Raw genomic sequence first — 14,613 nt, forward strand, 5'->3', positions numbered from 1 at the left:
GCACAGCCTTCTGGTGTTGGTAGGCATTTTTGAGAGCTATTTGTACCTAGTGGCACCAGTAGCTCTCACTAGGACTGTTTTTACAGAGGGTTAGTCATAAAAAAATCTTGTTGTCCAAAGGACAACCACCAAAACAGCAGGAATTGCATACATGTAATAATATTGTAACACCATATTTTTTTCTTTTTTACTTGGCACTAGAATTACTTTGAATAATAAGTTTTATTACACTAACCACTACAATACTTTAATAATTATTATAGTCTTATTATCCCTAGAACTCTCTGCAACACATCCTGTTGCCACCATTAAACCAATGGTCTTTGAGCAGAGATCATAGACCACCCCAGACACAAGTTTATTTCAGAATGATTCATTTAGCTTCAAGTGAGGGACAATTCTGAATGTTCCTGTCCATAAAATAATATAGGCTGTATTGAAGGTGCAAATGGCTGCAACCACAGAATACCTGAGAAAGTTAAGTCACAATTTCCTGCTAACTTGGGATACATAGAGGTTAATCAGGGGAACTGAAAGTTATGAAAAAACCATTTTGTGATTCATATGACACTGTGAACATGGAAGAGAATGAATGCATTGGCAAATCAAAACACCTTGTTTAGGGAAGAGACATCGGGGGCATCATATAGGAAAGAAACCAGATGATTGTTCTAACTGTTAGGGTTACATAATTGGTACCACTCTGTGTGGTGTCTGGTAACTTTCTCATCATGTGTGAAATACCCCTTGGAAAGTGAAAATGGGACTTTTTAGGGTTCCTCTCAAAACTCACTGACAGTTATTGCACCTGTCACTTTTACACTGGAGTCTCCGCTCCCCCTGCCATACAAAATAGTACACAACAGCACATGCATGACATTACAACCATTTATATATGCGCCTCAATCTTGGTCCCACAAAATAATAACCTCTTACTTACCAAGTGCAAGGGCCGTACTTGGGACTTTTGGTCTGAGGTCATGACAGTACAGACCAAGCACAGCAAGGTCTATACAATAATGCCCAAGGGCCAATATTGTCCAGTAAGTTCGAGCAAGCTACATGGGTTAGTGAGTAGTTTATAACACGTATATGGCACTAAATTCTGAATTTTTCCTCTTTTCAAAAACAAAAATACATGTACACGGCCTGCAACAATTTGTTCCCTATGGCAAAATCCATACTGAGAATGAACCAATCAGAATGCTTGAAATAACGTCACGACTACCATGCCATATACATGTAATTAAGTGTGTTACAGAAAACATTTCTAGATTTCGGATTAAAATAGATTCAATTAAAATAAAAAAGTTTATTTAGTAGCACAAGGAACTGCAGGCAAAATAAACTAAAGGGGTGATACGGAAATATATTGCTTACAATGTGTATAGCCACTGAATAACCTCTAAATAATACTGACTATGTATATCAGCTGGAGTATCAGTAAATCGACTTGCGCAGATTGTTGTCCAGATAGGCAGGGTATTCTGTAGATTTGAGTGGGCAATCATTGCCCATCGTGTAACATCCTTCTTTTTCAGCACTGTAATATTGCCCTTCCTATTGCGTCGAACTTTCGTGATGCAAGCTTTGAACAGTAGAACTAAGAGTTTCCAAGTTCTTCATTAATTTCTCCAGATTTCCTCCGCTCCTTGTTTCTTCCTCCTCTCCAAATCCCTCAGTCATGTTGTCAAGTTCAAAATGCAATTGTGCCAAACGTTCTTGAAGCTCACGAACTTTATCCATCTTTTCAATAGTGCAGTCCTTTCCAAACGCATGAAGCTTTCCGTGATTGAAGTCGTGCATGAGAACTAACAATCCTTTCTCCATTTGTTTGACGTCTGTTCTGTCAGTCAGAAAAGAATGTTCTTGAATTTTCGGAGTAGCTTTCACCTGCGATCTCTCAGTTTCCTTTGCGTCCCTCGATCTGCTCTTACTGCTACCTTGACTTTCCATATTCTTGGCCATTCCTTTCCTACAAAAATGCTGTGCAGTTGTTATTGTTTCGATCTTTTGTGTTCAACAAGCTTCAACTCTCAACACAGCCGCCATTTTGAATATTCCCATAGTGCTCTTCGCTCGCAGTATCAGCCATGATTTGATCTGCGCATGCACCCCAATCATTCTTCTTCCATCAAGATTAATCATCGTCCAGCGATGAAGTAAGTCTAGTTAAAATCCTCTTGCATCCAGACGCAATCCTCTATAGATAAATGTTTACGAGCAATAGACTACTAGATCGGCCCCTTAAGTTTCACTCTGCGGGGCTTTATAAACAGTAGGACACTAAACTACAGTGAAATTTTACTTGTTGTAGAAGTGCCTCAGCAAGGTGATTTCTGTTAGGAAAATGAATTCTTTCGTGCAAGCCTTCGTTATGGTAAATTTATTTATCATAGGAGCAATTCATGTGGCAAAGCTTCTTTGTTAAATAAATCCTAAACGTACTATTTTTTGAAGGCTCGAGTTGTGTAACTACAGTGGGTACAAAATCTATCCTGGCCATGGCAAGAGGTACTGTCGGTTGGATGGAAAGGTATGATTTGTTAGGTGCATTTGCCGTAGAGTCACATATTAAAGGCTATTTCTTCAGAAACGTGTAATTTGGATTCAGTCATAGAACGTTTCCAAGACATTGAAATTGAAAGTGTACTCTGGTTTTATTATTTTGGTTATAATTTGGTTGTAGCGGAGCTCAAACAAAATCAAACTGATGGAATTTGATGGTTTGACTGAATATGATAATCAGACTCGCCAAAAAAATGGAGTTTGATTGTATCTGATTGCCGATCCAATCAACTGAGTTTGACTTATTTTTTATTTGGCTTGGTTCAATTGATTAAGTCAGGAATACATGTATGTACTGGATATATAGAGGGATGTTTAATATTTGAACTTCTCTTTTGTGAAATTTGAAGGTTGTACCTTGCATACTTAAGAATGTTCTCCTGAATCTTTAGGTCTTCAACTTCCTTAACAAGAAATGTGAGAGGGCCTTGCTAATGCACCGCAATCCCCGAAAAATCACATGGACTGTTTTGTATCGCCGAAAGCACAAAAAGGGCACCACTGAGGAAGTCACCAAAAAACGAACAAGGCGCAACATTAAGTTCCAGCGTTCAGTTCAGGGGGCTACTCTTGAGAACATCCTAGCCAAACGAAACCAAAAGCCTGAAGTAAGAAAAGCCCAGCGGGAACAAGCTATCAGGTTGGTGTGCAACTTAATCAGGAAATATGTATCTCCCTTTAGTACCAGAAAGCAGGTCAAGGCAATCTCACTTAAGACATTTCACAGGTTTGGAATGCATGTATTGAATATGACATACATGGCTACTGTATACTTGTACATGTATTCACACCCAAGAAACTACAAGACCAGTGAATTCCTTTGTTGATTTTGTATTGGGAAATTTCTTCTTTGCTAATATGAGCTAGCCCCAAGATTCCTTTCCTTCACATGGATAAGTGATGTTTGCAAATTACCCTTTGGCCCTGCTAATTATTTTCCGGTATCCTGCTGTTCACATTTTAAATTTTGCTTAAATTATGGTAGTGAGATAAATTGGGGTGACAGGCACTGTTCAAGACCTTCTGGCTTTCTTTTTTAATTTTTACCTTTTGACCTGTTAAGCTGTGTTCTTGTCCCTGAATGGCACTGGGGTTAAGCAAAAAAAAATTACTATCATTAATGTAAAAAAAGAAAGTTTGAGTGACCGTACAGGTCTTAACTTGTAGGCTGCACTTAGTATGCAACATTGTTGTCCAGTCATTTTCAGTGATGATTTTATTTACACCTACATTGTTTGAGGTGCTCATGGAGTATCCCTGATTGGAACTTATTTCTGAGAAAACTGTTCTGGACCAGTGCATAAAGAAGACAACTAGAGTGAATGTATGTTATACTGTACTTGTATGTCAACAGTTTTTTTTGTTCTGTTTTTCCACAGGGCTGCAAAAGAAAAGGCAAGGGCCAAAGAGCAACAGAAGAAAGTAGTCAAGGTAAAACACCCTAATGCACACATTGTTATTACTTAACTTTTATAGTAAGAAACAAGTCAGTCATGTATCAAAGAGGCACTTCCATGTATCTTAGTTGGTACCTAAGTGTAAGGAAAAGGTAGAGAGTTGATGCCCAATAATGTGAGGATGATTAACGTCTTGAAGTATTTTTATGAGTTTTGTGTGGTGTGGGTAATCATATAACCTACATGGGGTGTGTTTTAGGGATCAATGGTTTTTGTTTTGTCCAAGTAATACACCAAGTTGTGCTTCAATATCTGAGCTGACATTAGGTGCATGCTAAAGAACATTCAGTAAAACATTGATAAGAAAATTAACAACTATATATCACTGTGCATTTGTTGTGTTTATGCTGACCTAAATATTGTTTATGCTTTAAGGCACAGCAGCAGCAACCTGTCCGGCAAAAGCAGAAGGCGGCCAAACCTGTGCAGACAAAGGCTCCTCGTGTTGGAGGAAAGCGCTAATTAAATTCATCTGTACTTTATAGCTTCGGACATGTAATAAAGCCTTTGATAAATGAACATGTTGTTTTCAGCTTGTTTGATTTATAATGGAACAGTTTTTTAAAGCTCCCAGGCATTTTTCTAACAATTGCAGCGGTGTGGCATCCCTTAAAATCAGGACAAAGTGCTGCCCTCATTTAAACATATTTCCCCCATCCTCTTTAGGAATCATTTAGAGCAATAAATATAACCAGTGCTAGCCTTAATCAGCACCCAGCTACATGTAGCAAATTATGCAAAGAAAGTAACATGGTGAATGTAGTACATGTACATGTAGACTGATTTACCCTCAGAACAAATACACGGGAAAGTTCAGTTGAACCTCCCATAAGTGACCACCCAAAATGTCAAGCCTATGTGGTCACTAACGACAGCTTAGACCATAATTATTGGGTCAAAATTTTGCCTCATTAGCATGTGGTAATTTTAAGTCATTTAAGGGAGTCTTAAGACTGATGGAAAACAGTGTATGTGTATTTTTTTCTCTAAATTTTTAAATGTTTTCATGTGAAAAGTCAATTTTGTGAAAAAATCTGGTACTTGTGAGGGATGCAATAATATTACAACACCAATTTTCAATCCATTATCTGTCAAGCAGTTGCTTATGGGAGGTTAAATACAAAAGAAAATTTCAAACTTTTGGCTCTAAAAGTGGTTGCGGTCGCTTACGAAATGTGTTCGCCCACAAGAGGTTCCAAATATAGTGATTTGACTTGAAAACTTTTGGTAGTTTGGAAAACTGGTCGCTTATGAGGGGTGGTTGCAACTGGAGGTTCAACTATATAAGAATCTTAACTCAACTGGTACTGGCTGCCCTGGGCACAATGTCTTTACAATAATAAGTGCTTAAGTCATCATGCCTTGGAATGGCAGCCATTCTTTGAGAGATTTCTTTGTTTGGAACTTTGGGAAGGGGACAAAAAGCTGCATGCATTGTGGACTCTATGTTTACACGTACATTTAAAGAAACTAATATAACCTTCAACATCCCCTGTAGACAAATGGCAGCATCTTTACTGGGAGCCAGTAATAACTAGTGAGATATTATTTTGTGGTATTGCAAAACATTTACCCTCTCGTTCAACTAGGGTATTTTTTTTTTCCATACCATGTCGAACGTAATTTTAGCAACTGAGCAAAAGTCAGTATCTTTATTGCAGAACATAATCCAAAGCTTACTGCTGAATTCAAACTATTGTATTGGTTATTTTCTTTTATAATCCATAAAAAATACTTTTGCTTGCGCATGACTGGTCTAAATGCATCACAACTGAATATTCCAAAGCTAAAACTGGGAAATCTCCAAGTGACATTCCCAGGTTTTCAAAACCGCATGTGTTGTGAAAAACATTTGAAGGATAATAAACACAAAAGCCTCCATTTGGCAGGAAAATGTGCTCGCATATTTGCCCTTGGACATTAACTGTTCCTCGAAGCTTACAGTTTTCCTCCAGCTACGCTACTGGAAAACTGTTTGCTTCTTGGAACAGATCTTGTCCGCAGACAAATATTCAAGTACATTTCCATGCCAAATGGAGGCTATATTTTACATACCGTAAAATTCCAAAAATTAGCCCCTCCGTACGGAAGACCCCCAAATCTGAAAGGTTAAAATACTTTCCATAATAAGCCCCTCCAAATATAAGCCCCCGGGGGATTGTATTTGGAAATTATCCTCAATTATACAAACCAAAGCAAACTACACACAATCACCATTATCACGAAGCCTTTTTAAGTCATAAAAGAATGATTCCGTGCACTAAAGCAATGTGGTCAACAAGTGTTAAGGTTACTGTTTTTACTGTATTTCCGTTCTAATAAAGTTTACTGCCATTGTGTTTGAACTTGGCATTTTCAGTGTGGTTAATTTGTTACGAATTTCTAGCCAAAACCCTAATATTGCCAGTTGCACATTCAAAAATTTTGACCCAAATTTCCCTCCAATTATAAGCCCATCCAATTTTGAAATGCAAATTTCCCTCCTATAATAACCCCCTCTGAATATAAGCCCCTTCCAAAAAATGAGCCCCTCAAAAGGTCCTTTGAAAAAAATAAGCCCCGGGGCTTATTTTCGGAATTTTACGGTATGGCCTATATTGGGACATCCCACCCAACAGGGTAATAAGTTTGGCCTTGCAGCCCTTTAAAGGGCACATGAGGTTAATGTGAGACTGTCCAAACTAGGGTAGAGTTGCACAAATTCTGTCCTCAAACGTGGTTTAAACATTATTCAACCAGCTGAAATAGATGTTATACTCTAATCACCCTGACATGATTATAAAATATTTTGTAACTAATCTTAATAAACACAAACAGCATCAGGGGCGGGCATCTCGTTTATTGATGCAGGATACAGTGAGCGTTACATCATCATAAAGAGAATACAGCAGTGAATAAACAGAAAAATTAAAAAGCAAAGTTGAAAGAGATGCCTTCGAGTGGCTCTTGCATAACTTACAAATTCTTAAATAGCCTACTAGCCCCTTAGGGATTCACGCCTAAAATACTGCTACAGCTAACACGAACCATACCTAGTGAACATACTCCAGTGTAATTAGCGAAACATTACAAAATATATTTTGCCAGTCTTCAGAAGCCCATCAGTCAAATGAGAATTTTCAGCCCATTGTACCGTACCTGTAGTGGACTAAGGATAGCCTCTATTTTGCTTATTCCATTGTGCCTGACTCAAAGGAAACCCTTGACAGAAGGAAAAATGGCTGGGCTACAGTAAGCAAAAGAGGGCCTACTCATAGTCTAGTTGTAGTTAAGAGCTGCTGGTAGCCTCTTTCTCCACAAAATCACGTGTCCAGTATACAGGGTCCTACTCAGGGTAGCTACCCAAGGGTACATGAAGGTACACTGGAACCCCGTTAATACAGTCACCAACGGGCCAGAAAATTTGGCTGTTTTAACCGGGTAGAGTCACATTTTGTGACCGGTCTATCCTAAGTGGATATCACAATTGCAGTTCTAAACAACTTCAACAACTCCTTCAGTAAGTATAATTTCGAAACGCAGAGATAATGTTAAAAATGTTGAAACTTCAATCAGTACATACATTATAACCATGGAAAGATGAACAAATCTGGTTTGAGTGGCCATATTAACGTGGTAGAATTGTAAAGGATTATACTGATTGGGATTTCAGAAATATGTGGCTGTTGGTCATGTTATTGGGGTGGTTGCATTTACACCTAGCTTTCTTACAAGAAAATGTTTGGGCATTTCACTGAGGCAAAAAAAGACTGGCCATAATAATTATGGGGGTCAATGAGTATTTGGTTTGATGCACCTCTTTAGAAATTCCAGTACAGCTTTGTACTTTCCTTCAATGGGTTTGGCCATCCCCTTTAAGCATCCCAGTTTGATCCACCCATGTGGGTGGACATCCAGTGAGCATATGGATCAGATAAAAATTCTTTCTATTCAGGTTGATACTTCAAAAACGGTTTATTTTTTGTATTTTAAATTATAATTACATTGGCAAACTCTATTAATTAAAGCTAAGAGGCATGTAAAACTCAATGTCTTTGTGGATCCAGTAACTTGTTTCATCCAAGTTAATCCTAGTTGAACATTAACTTATCAATTTCTACTTTCACTCCTTTTACCCACTGTCCTCAAAACCTATGTATATTATTTTAACTATTAAGCCTTTTAATCCATCGAATATTTTCACTTGAGCGTGATTGGTCTAAACACATCATGGGACTGAATATTCCCCAGCTCAAACTGGGGAATATCCGAGAATATTCCCCAATTTTCAACACTGTGTGCATTGCGAAAAAGATTTGAAGAATAGTAAATGCAATAGCCTCCATTAAGGGCGAAAATATGCTCGGATATTTGTCCTTGGACATTATCTGTTCCTCGAAGCTCACAGTTTTCCTCGAGCTACGCTCTTAGAAAACTGTTCGCTTCTCGGAACAGATAATGTCCGCGGAAAATATCCTTTGGCTAGCATATTTTTGCGCCAAATGGAGGCTATTGTTTGTATAAATAGTGATAACACTGTTGAGATTAACATGGAAAACTTCTCGCTGCTGACTACTGTTTTCAGGACAGTGTTGAACAAATATGGACACACAGCCCTATATTACAGCCAGTTCACTTTGTCCCAGAGAAACCATATAATCTCTGCCTGTATCATAGTGACACTCAGCTATGCCTATTTGGCATCTGTATAAACAGGTTAGACTGTACAACTATTTTTTATATTTTTTGTTGCCCAAGAATAAAAGTCTGACAGTTTTTTTTTTCATAGTCTGAGAAACTGAGTTTCTCCAACCTTCTCTAAGCCTTTAATCATGACAGAATAATCAGCATGCAAGAACAGCCCAGGATGTTTCCCACAACTCCGCTTCTTTCTAATATTTGTACTGTACTGGGGAGAAAAGAAAGACAACTTCTCAGCACAAATCATCAATTGCTCGTTGTTAAAATGACCAGCACTGCTTCTTTAAGAAATTTAAGCCCATTGAATTTTCCTCAGTAGTAAGATTTCTCCCTAACTGCCTCAGTCACAAAAGCTTATGAATTCAAGCAAGATAGGTAATTAACAATTAAGACCCCAAACAGATGAATTCATTGACTTGAAGGACTGTTCACAATATTATTACTGATCTCAAATTTGACTTGCTTTACTTTTGTGACATGATCCACTGTCAGTTTTAGTGTTCTCCTTTTTTGATCAGCACTGTGAACTAAGGCATACACATACATCTGCCATAAATCATCAGTGTAGCTTTAAGATTATAATCATAATGTGTTCAATTCAAACAAGATTTTTTCCATTTACAATAACTAATTAACAGTTTCAGCCAATTCAGACATCTGCCTTTCAACAACTGCTTCACGATGAACCACGTCTGGGTAAAATCTTGTGAAGCATTTTTGGCAGTGACCATGCCTGTCTGCTGCGGCAACATTGGCGCAACCAGTTACTCTGCACTGTTCTGTTGATGTGGTGCGGGATGCAACAGACGATGATGAAACTTCAGCTGGGAAATCTACCAAAAGATTGAGAATAAAAATTCAGTTAACACATGCAGGAAGAGTATAAATTGCTCACGATGACAAAAAATTAGGAGAACTTCACCTCTTAGTTCTTCATGCACCTCCTTATCATACCACCTGTAAGTTGATTCATTTCTTTCATGTTTAAGCTAAATGTACATGTAGTACAGAGCTCAATGAACATTACCTGGAATTGAATGAGGGTATGACTGAGGTATTGTGCTTTCCAAAAAGCACCTGGAGCAGTAGCCATTCATCTCGGGTGTTCCAAACAGGGTGCAGTTGGTCCCACAGCATTTCTGACCATGTAAGGCACCATTTCCCAAACTCGAGTTCTGACCACTTGTGCCAGACTCATATGACGGACTTTGAATCTGGGAGACTTGCACAGGACCTTGTAGTCCATAAGATCTGTTGCCGAACTGATGATTCTCTACAGTATTGTGAGTATTGTGGAGGTCCCACGTGTGGTTTGAAGCCTGTTGTTGCTCATTAGCTCCAGTAACTGCTGATGCACCTTGCTGTTGGTTGCCCTTCTTGTGATAGCAATCATCGCAAAGGCCATTTTTCTCTGGGCTGCCAAACTGCATACATCCTTTAGAAGGACATGGTAGCAGTGTTGCCTTTTTCTTGGCTGCTGTTGCCTCGGTCTGTTGAATATTGCTACCAGAGCTGGTCTCAGCAATATTTCTTTGTTCCACCTTTGAAAAGAAATCAACCAAAAAAACATGCAATTGAGATCACAGCAGGGACTTCTGGCTTACAATATCTGGTAAGAATGGATTTACCCATGTGCAACTCTGGGCTATAAGGACCTTCAGGTAAAGTATGCTGAACATCAAGTTTGACTCAGAATGTATACTTGGCAATCAAAATTTTTTCAATCTGTTCACAATGGACTGAAAAGTTGTATTCATACTCCATCTTATACTGTTTGTACTTTAATCTGAAGGTCCCTAGTATATAATGTGAAAGACACTTTTAATTAAGAAACTGCAGTATATACTTGCAACGTGGATGCCTCTCCATCGACAAGTTGTGTAAAATGTGATTGAGTCAGCAGGGGAAGAAAAACTTTGATTGACTTTGGCTACATACAACTCAGATCTACTGTCGCAGTAGATCTCTACATGTACATGTACATGTAGCAGAGTGATATCTCATTATAACTATGCTTCTATCTAGACCATACAAATTCACATCAGATGAGTGCATACCTGGTTTCTTGTGACTGATCTAGATGCTACGGGTCTTTGTTGTCTGGATGGCTGGGAAACTGTTTGTCTGTTAAGTTCCAGCTGATAAGCTGCAGCATAGCACTGCTCACACAAACCACCTTCCTGCACTGCTGGTTTTCCACAGCCCACGACACACTTGCCAGAGTTAGCTCCAGAAGGTGGTAATTGAGCTGTGGTCACTTGACATGGAAGGCCCATCTCAGAAGTGGTATACATTTGTGACATGGCACTTGAGTAAGCTAGTGTGTTTTGCCTTGGTGGCATACTTGATACTGTGGTAGCTGCATCAAACGGTCTCGTTGGCTGTTGCAAACTAACTGTAGGATTGACTTGCAAGGAGCCAGTGCTCAGACTTTCACATCTCTGACATAAGCCTCTTCCATTCTTTCTTCTTGGATTGCGACACATTGGGTTGGAACAGTAATTATTATTATAGCCAATAGCACTTGTAAGTGCTGATGTGAGTTGATGACTAGGAGCAGCAGAAGCTGTTGCTGTCGAAGAAGCTGTTGTTGTCACGGAGCTCTGAGGAGGTGGAGGTACTGGAAAACTTGCCATGCCTGCTGTGGTCACTGAAGCATTTCTTGTCTGTGAAGATGGAGCAGTGTTCCTTGCATGACATTCTGCACATAGGTCAGACAAATGAAAGATTCCCTCATTGCAGCAACCAGGAGAAGCACATAGGACACCTTTGTTCCTCCCACCTGTAGGTAACTGTTTCTTTCTCATGACATCCACTGGTGGTGATGGCTGATGTGGTCTAGTCTGCGTCGCACCTCCAACAGATCTTCCTTGAGTACGTATAAAGGAATGTATACAACGAGTGTAGCACTGAACGCACATACCATACAATGCAGGGACACCAGGAGATAGGCATCCTTGAATCTGGCATTGGTCTGGTGGTGTCAATGCTGTGGGACTGCTTGGTGGTAATCCAGTAGGGGACAGCACTCCCAAAGTGTTTTCCATATTAAGACAGAAGGTTCTGTAGCACCTGGAACACAAGTTATGATGTTCAGGCAAGCCAAAGAACTCACAGCCATTCACACTGTTTGAACAATGCTTTGCTGAGGCCAGACTCATGTGATTCATGCTTGCTGCCATTTCTTCGGCACTTCTCTCAGCTTCAGAGCACCTCTCACAAAGACCACCTCCATTAGGAATAGCTCCATACTTACATCCTGTGGTACGACATTTAACAGACCTCGCTGTAGGGAGGGTCATGGAAGGTGCCACGCTCGTAGTAGGTGCTGCCTGTGTTGTTACGATGTGTTGCCATGCACTGGTATTTGGTGCTTGTTGTGCTGTTACTGCAACAGGTTGCGGGGAGGTAATTGGCTGTCCTGTAGGAACATGTTGCCTTGGTTCAGAAGCAGGTCCCAAGGTCCTTAGAAACTCATTTAGGCATTTAGAGCAGCGGTTACCAGTTTCTGTGGATCCAAAGAAACTGCAGCCCTGAGTTTGACATTCCACAATCTGTAGAGCTGGCTGTTTGGTACCTGGTTGCAATTGAACATGAAGTTGACTGTGTCTTGATACTCGCTGGTATTCCTCCCTAGCCTTCCTGAAGTACCCATCAATGAGCTCTTTCATGCAGCATGGTTGCTCTGAAAAGTGCAGTTTTGCAACAAGAACTGTTTGCCTGGTTTCTCCTTGATTGCTTGAAAAGGGTACCTTTGCACAATCTAAGTACTGGCGGACACGGTCACTTGCTAATGGTGCTTCATGATCGTAAAGGAAATGAACAGGTAATGGAGTTCCATCATATTTTACTAATGGCACAGCATGAATGCAATTACTTGAGCTGCTTGCTGTTGGATTGTTTTCAATGCCTAGATCCATTTTACCATCTTGAATACTGATAACTGCTGTGAAATGTCCACCTGCATAGCCAATTACCAACGGACTTTTCACACAGTCAACAGAGTCCCAGAGCAGAGGTAAATAGATACCTCCAAAGTTTATCGGAGAGTACGAATCGCCATAAGGTCCCCTCAGGGTGTCATCTGACACCACAATGATGGAACGACGCAGAATATTAGCAAGGACAAAGATGTGAATTTCTGCAAGGCTTCCAAACTGAGCACCATTTGGGCCACATGGGAACTCAGTCTGAGAAATGAGCCTGATAACCTCCTCCCATTCATGATTCCACTGTTCCTCTGTTCTGTCGTATCCACCAATCTGATTTAGTATCTGCTGTTCTTCTTCAGCTTTCCAACGGCCATAGTAAAATCCTAAAAAAAAGAACAAGGTATCGACTTTAAATGACTTTTTTACAATAAGTTGGCAAATTATTTTCTTTAGCCCTCACCAAATCAGGCAAGTGAGAATGAGAAGTTATTTGCCCAGCACTTTTTACGAGCCCTGTATTTCACGTATAACTAAGAGGTTCTTAATTACAATGGCATGCAGTGTTGACACAGGATAATTTTCTCAACATAAATCACTTTTGGTTTGAGTTAAGAGTTAATTTTGGTACAAGAGAAGGAAGCCTTTAGTGCATGACTTGAATTTCCAATTTTTCAGTATCCAGTCAACCATAGCCACTTTGTACATAGTTCCCATAGGAACTTCACTCAACAATAATATTTTGTTTTGTATGCTGAACAAAGCAGCACTTTTTTTTACTTCCTTATGAAATCTATGGCTGAAACTAAAACAAAAATGTTCATAATTATTTATATCTCAATTACCAGCAAAGAAGGACATTGAAAGATTAAGATTATGAAATATCACTTAACATATATTTCAATCTTTCCTGCATAGTTACCCCTGGGGGAGGGGTAACTTTTACATTCTTATGTCAGGGGCAAAGCTGGGCAAAAGCGACCACCAACCCCCTCCTCTCCCATTCCCTTTTTATAGACCTTAACTTACTTGTACCTTCCACGTCCTCCAATAATGCTTCGTAGGCAGTTTTTCTCAGTGTTTGATATCTGTCGTTCACTGCCCACATGCCAATGGAAGCTGCATGCATAAGACAGTTTCCATCACCCAGAGTGTTCACCGTGACCATACGGCCCAAGGAGGAACACCAATTGAGTCTCCTCGCGGCTTCAAGTTCCCTGAGAATATAGCCGTCGACTAGAAAGCTGTACACGAATTTGCGGAACTCGATAGTGAAATCTTGAAACGACGTTAGCACGAACGAATACTTGGTCGACGAGTCGAGATAGCGGTGTTTCGTGACGTCCTCTGGCACCACGACATCTCTGCGTACGATTTCTCTCACGTCCAAAGCCGAGTCCAAATCGTTCAAGGATATGTTTCGTTCAAATAGATGACTGGCTGGCTGAAATGAAGCCATTGTTGTTGCTCGTAGATGGATCACAGATTGAGTCCGCTAACCAGAATCTTTTCTTCACAACCCTTTCACATTAAATGGATCCAGTCGATTCCAACATTAACGATTTCAAATTAAACATGAACGACAATCGGATCACGTATAAAAAAGCAGACCTAAAACAGGAAGTGAACTTGTGTCAATGTTAGGGAAATTATAGGCGACATCATCAACCGAAAAAACCCCAGTGCTGACCTTCTTACTCTCTTCAAAACTCATACTAAACTATCTTCAACAAAGGCTCACCTTTTACGCAGTAAAACTCCGCAAAGCGTTCTTCGTAAAACGAAACTAAAATAGCGACAACATTCTCCTTTCAAAGTTGGTTCCAGGGATTTTTCCCGCGGGGAATCCCCGACCCACCCTACTTGGTGATTTGACGGTTAGCCAATCAGAGCCTATCAACCTTCTCGGGGGTAGGTACAACTATATTATTGCGCTTGAAACACTGTTTTTATTTGCCAGTATTTCTCTCGTTCAAATC

The 14,613-nt window shown here is 39.8% G+C and overlaps 3 protein-coding genes across 4 annotated transcripts; 1 reads left to right on the top strand and 2 right to left on the bottom strand.

Moving 5' to 3' along the window:
- On the bottom strand, positions 1-2,080 carry LOC145481349 (coiled-coil domain-containing protein 28B-like). Its single transcript, XM_081459827.1, has one exon. It carries the CDS (start codon positions 1,966-1,968, stop codon positions 1,561-1,563), a length of 408 nt encoding a protein of 135 aa, XP_081315953.1. The 5' UTR covers positions 1,969-2,080; the 3' UTR covers positions 1-1,560.
- Positions 2,081-2,094: 14 nt separating this feature from the next.
- Positions 2,095-6,757, top strand: LOC145481346 (large ribosomal subunit protein eL24-like). The gene is made up of 5 exons (XM_081459823.1): positions 2,095-2,162; positions 2,461-2,536; positions 2,961-3,208; positions 3,948-3,999; positions 4,401-6,757. The coding sequence occupies exons 1-5, from the start codon at positions 2,110-2,112 to the stop codon at positions 4,485-4,487; spliced, it is 516 nt and encodes a 171-aa protein (XP_081315949.1). The 5' UTR covers positions 2,095-2,109; the 3' UTR covers positions 4,488-6,757.
- Positions 6,758-6,849: 92 nt separating this feature from the next.
- On the bottom strand, positions 6,850-14,451 carry LOC145481332 (uncharacterized). 2 transcript variants are annotated; one of them, XM_081459804.1, is made up of 5 exons: positions 14,376-14,451; positions 13,670-14,245; positions 10,763-13,020; positions 9,733-10,246; positions 6,850-9,538 (listed from the first exon to the last, which is right to left on the bottom strand). In XM_081459804.1, exons 2-5 carry the CDS (start codon positions 14,091-14,093, stop codon positions 9,333-9,335), a joined length of 3,402 nt encoding a protein of 1,133 aa, XP_081315930.1. In that variant the 5' UTR covers positions 14,094-14,245; positions 14,376-14,451; the 3' UTR covers positions 6,850-9,332. The 2 variants fall into 2 exon arrangements, with proteins under 2 accessions (XP_081315930.1, XP_081315929.1); XM_081459803.1 differs by having other exon boundaries at positions 13,664-14,245.
- Between the last annotated feature and the right edge of the window lie 162 nt (positions 14,452-14,613).

Source organism: Orbicella franksi, chromosome 3 (genome assembly GCF_964199315.1).
Source record: "Orbicella franksi chromosome 3, jaOrbFran1.1, whole genome shotgun sequence".
Taxonomy (NCBI): Eukaryota; Metazoa; Cnidaria; class Anthozoa; order Scleractinia; family Merulinidae; genus Orbicella; species Orbicella franksi.

Excerpts from the sequence above, each read along its gene's own strand:
- LOC145481349 (XM_081459827.1), bottom strand. The coding sequence starts at position 1,968 with ATGGCCAAGAATATGGAAAGTCAAGGTAGCAGTAAGAGCAGATCGAGG.
- LOC145481346 (XM_081459823.1), top strand. The coding sequence starts at position 2,110 with ATGCACCCCAATCATTCTTCTTCCATCAAGATTAATCATCGTCCAGCG. Across the intron at positions 2,537-2,960 it reads ACTGTCGGTTGGATGGAAAG|GTCTTCAACTTCCTTAACAA; the intron begins GTATGATTTGTT and ends CTGAATCTTTAG. Across the intron at positions 3,209-3,947 it reads CAGCGGGAACAAGCTATCAG|GGCTGCAAAAGAAAAGGCAA; the intron begins GTTGGTGTGCAA and ends GTTTTTCCACAG.
- LOC145481332 (XM_081459803.1), bottom strand. The coding sequence starts at position 14,093 with ATGGCTTCATTTCAGCCAGCCAGTCATCTATTTGAACGAAACATATCC. Across the intron at positions 13,021-13,663 it reads GGAGGACGTGGAAGGTACAA|GATTTTACTATGGCCGTTGG; the intron begins GTAAGTTAAGGT and ends TCTTTTTTTTAG. Across the intron at positions 9,539-9,732 it reads ATACCCTCATTCAATTCCAG|ATTTCCCAGCTGAAGTTTCA; the intron begins GTAATGTTCATT and ends ATCTTTTGGTAG.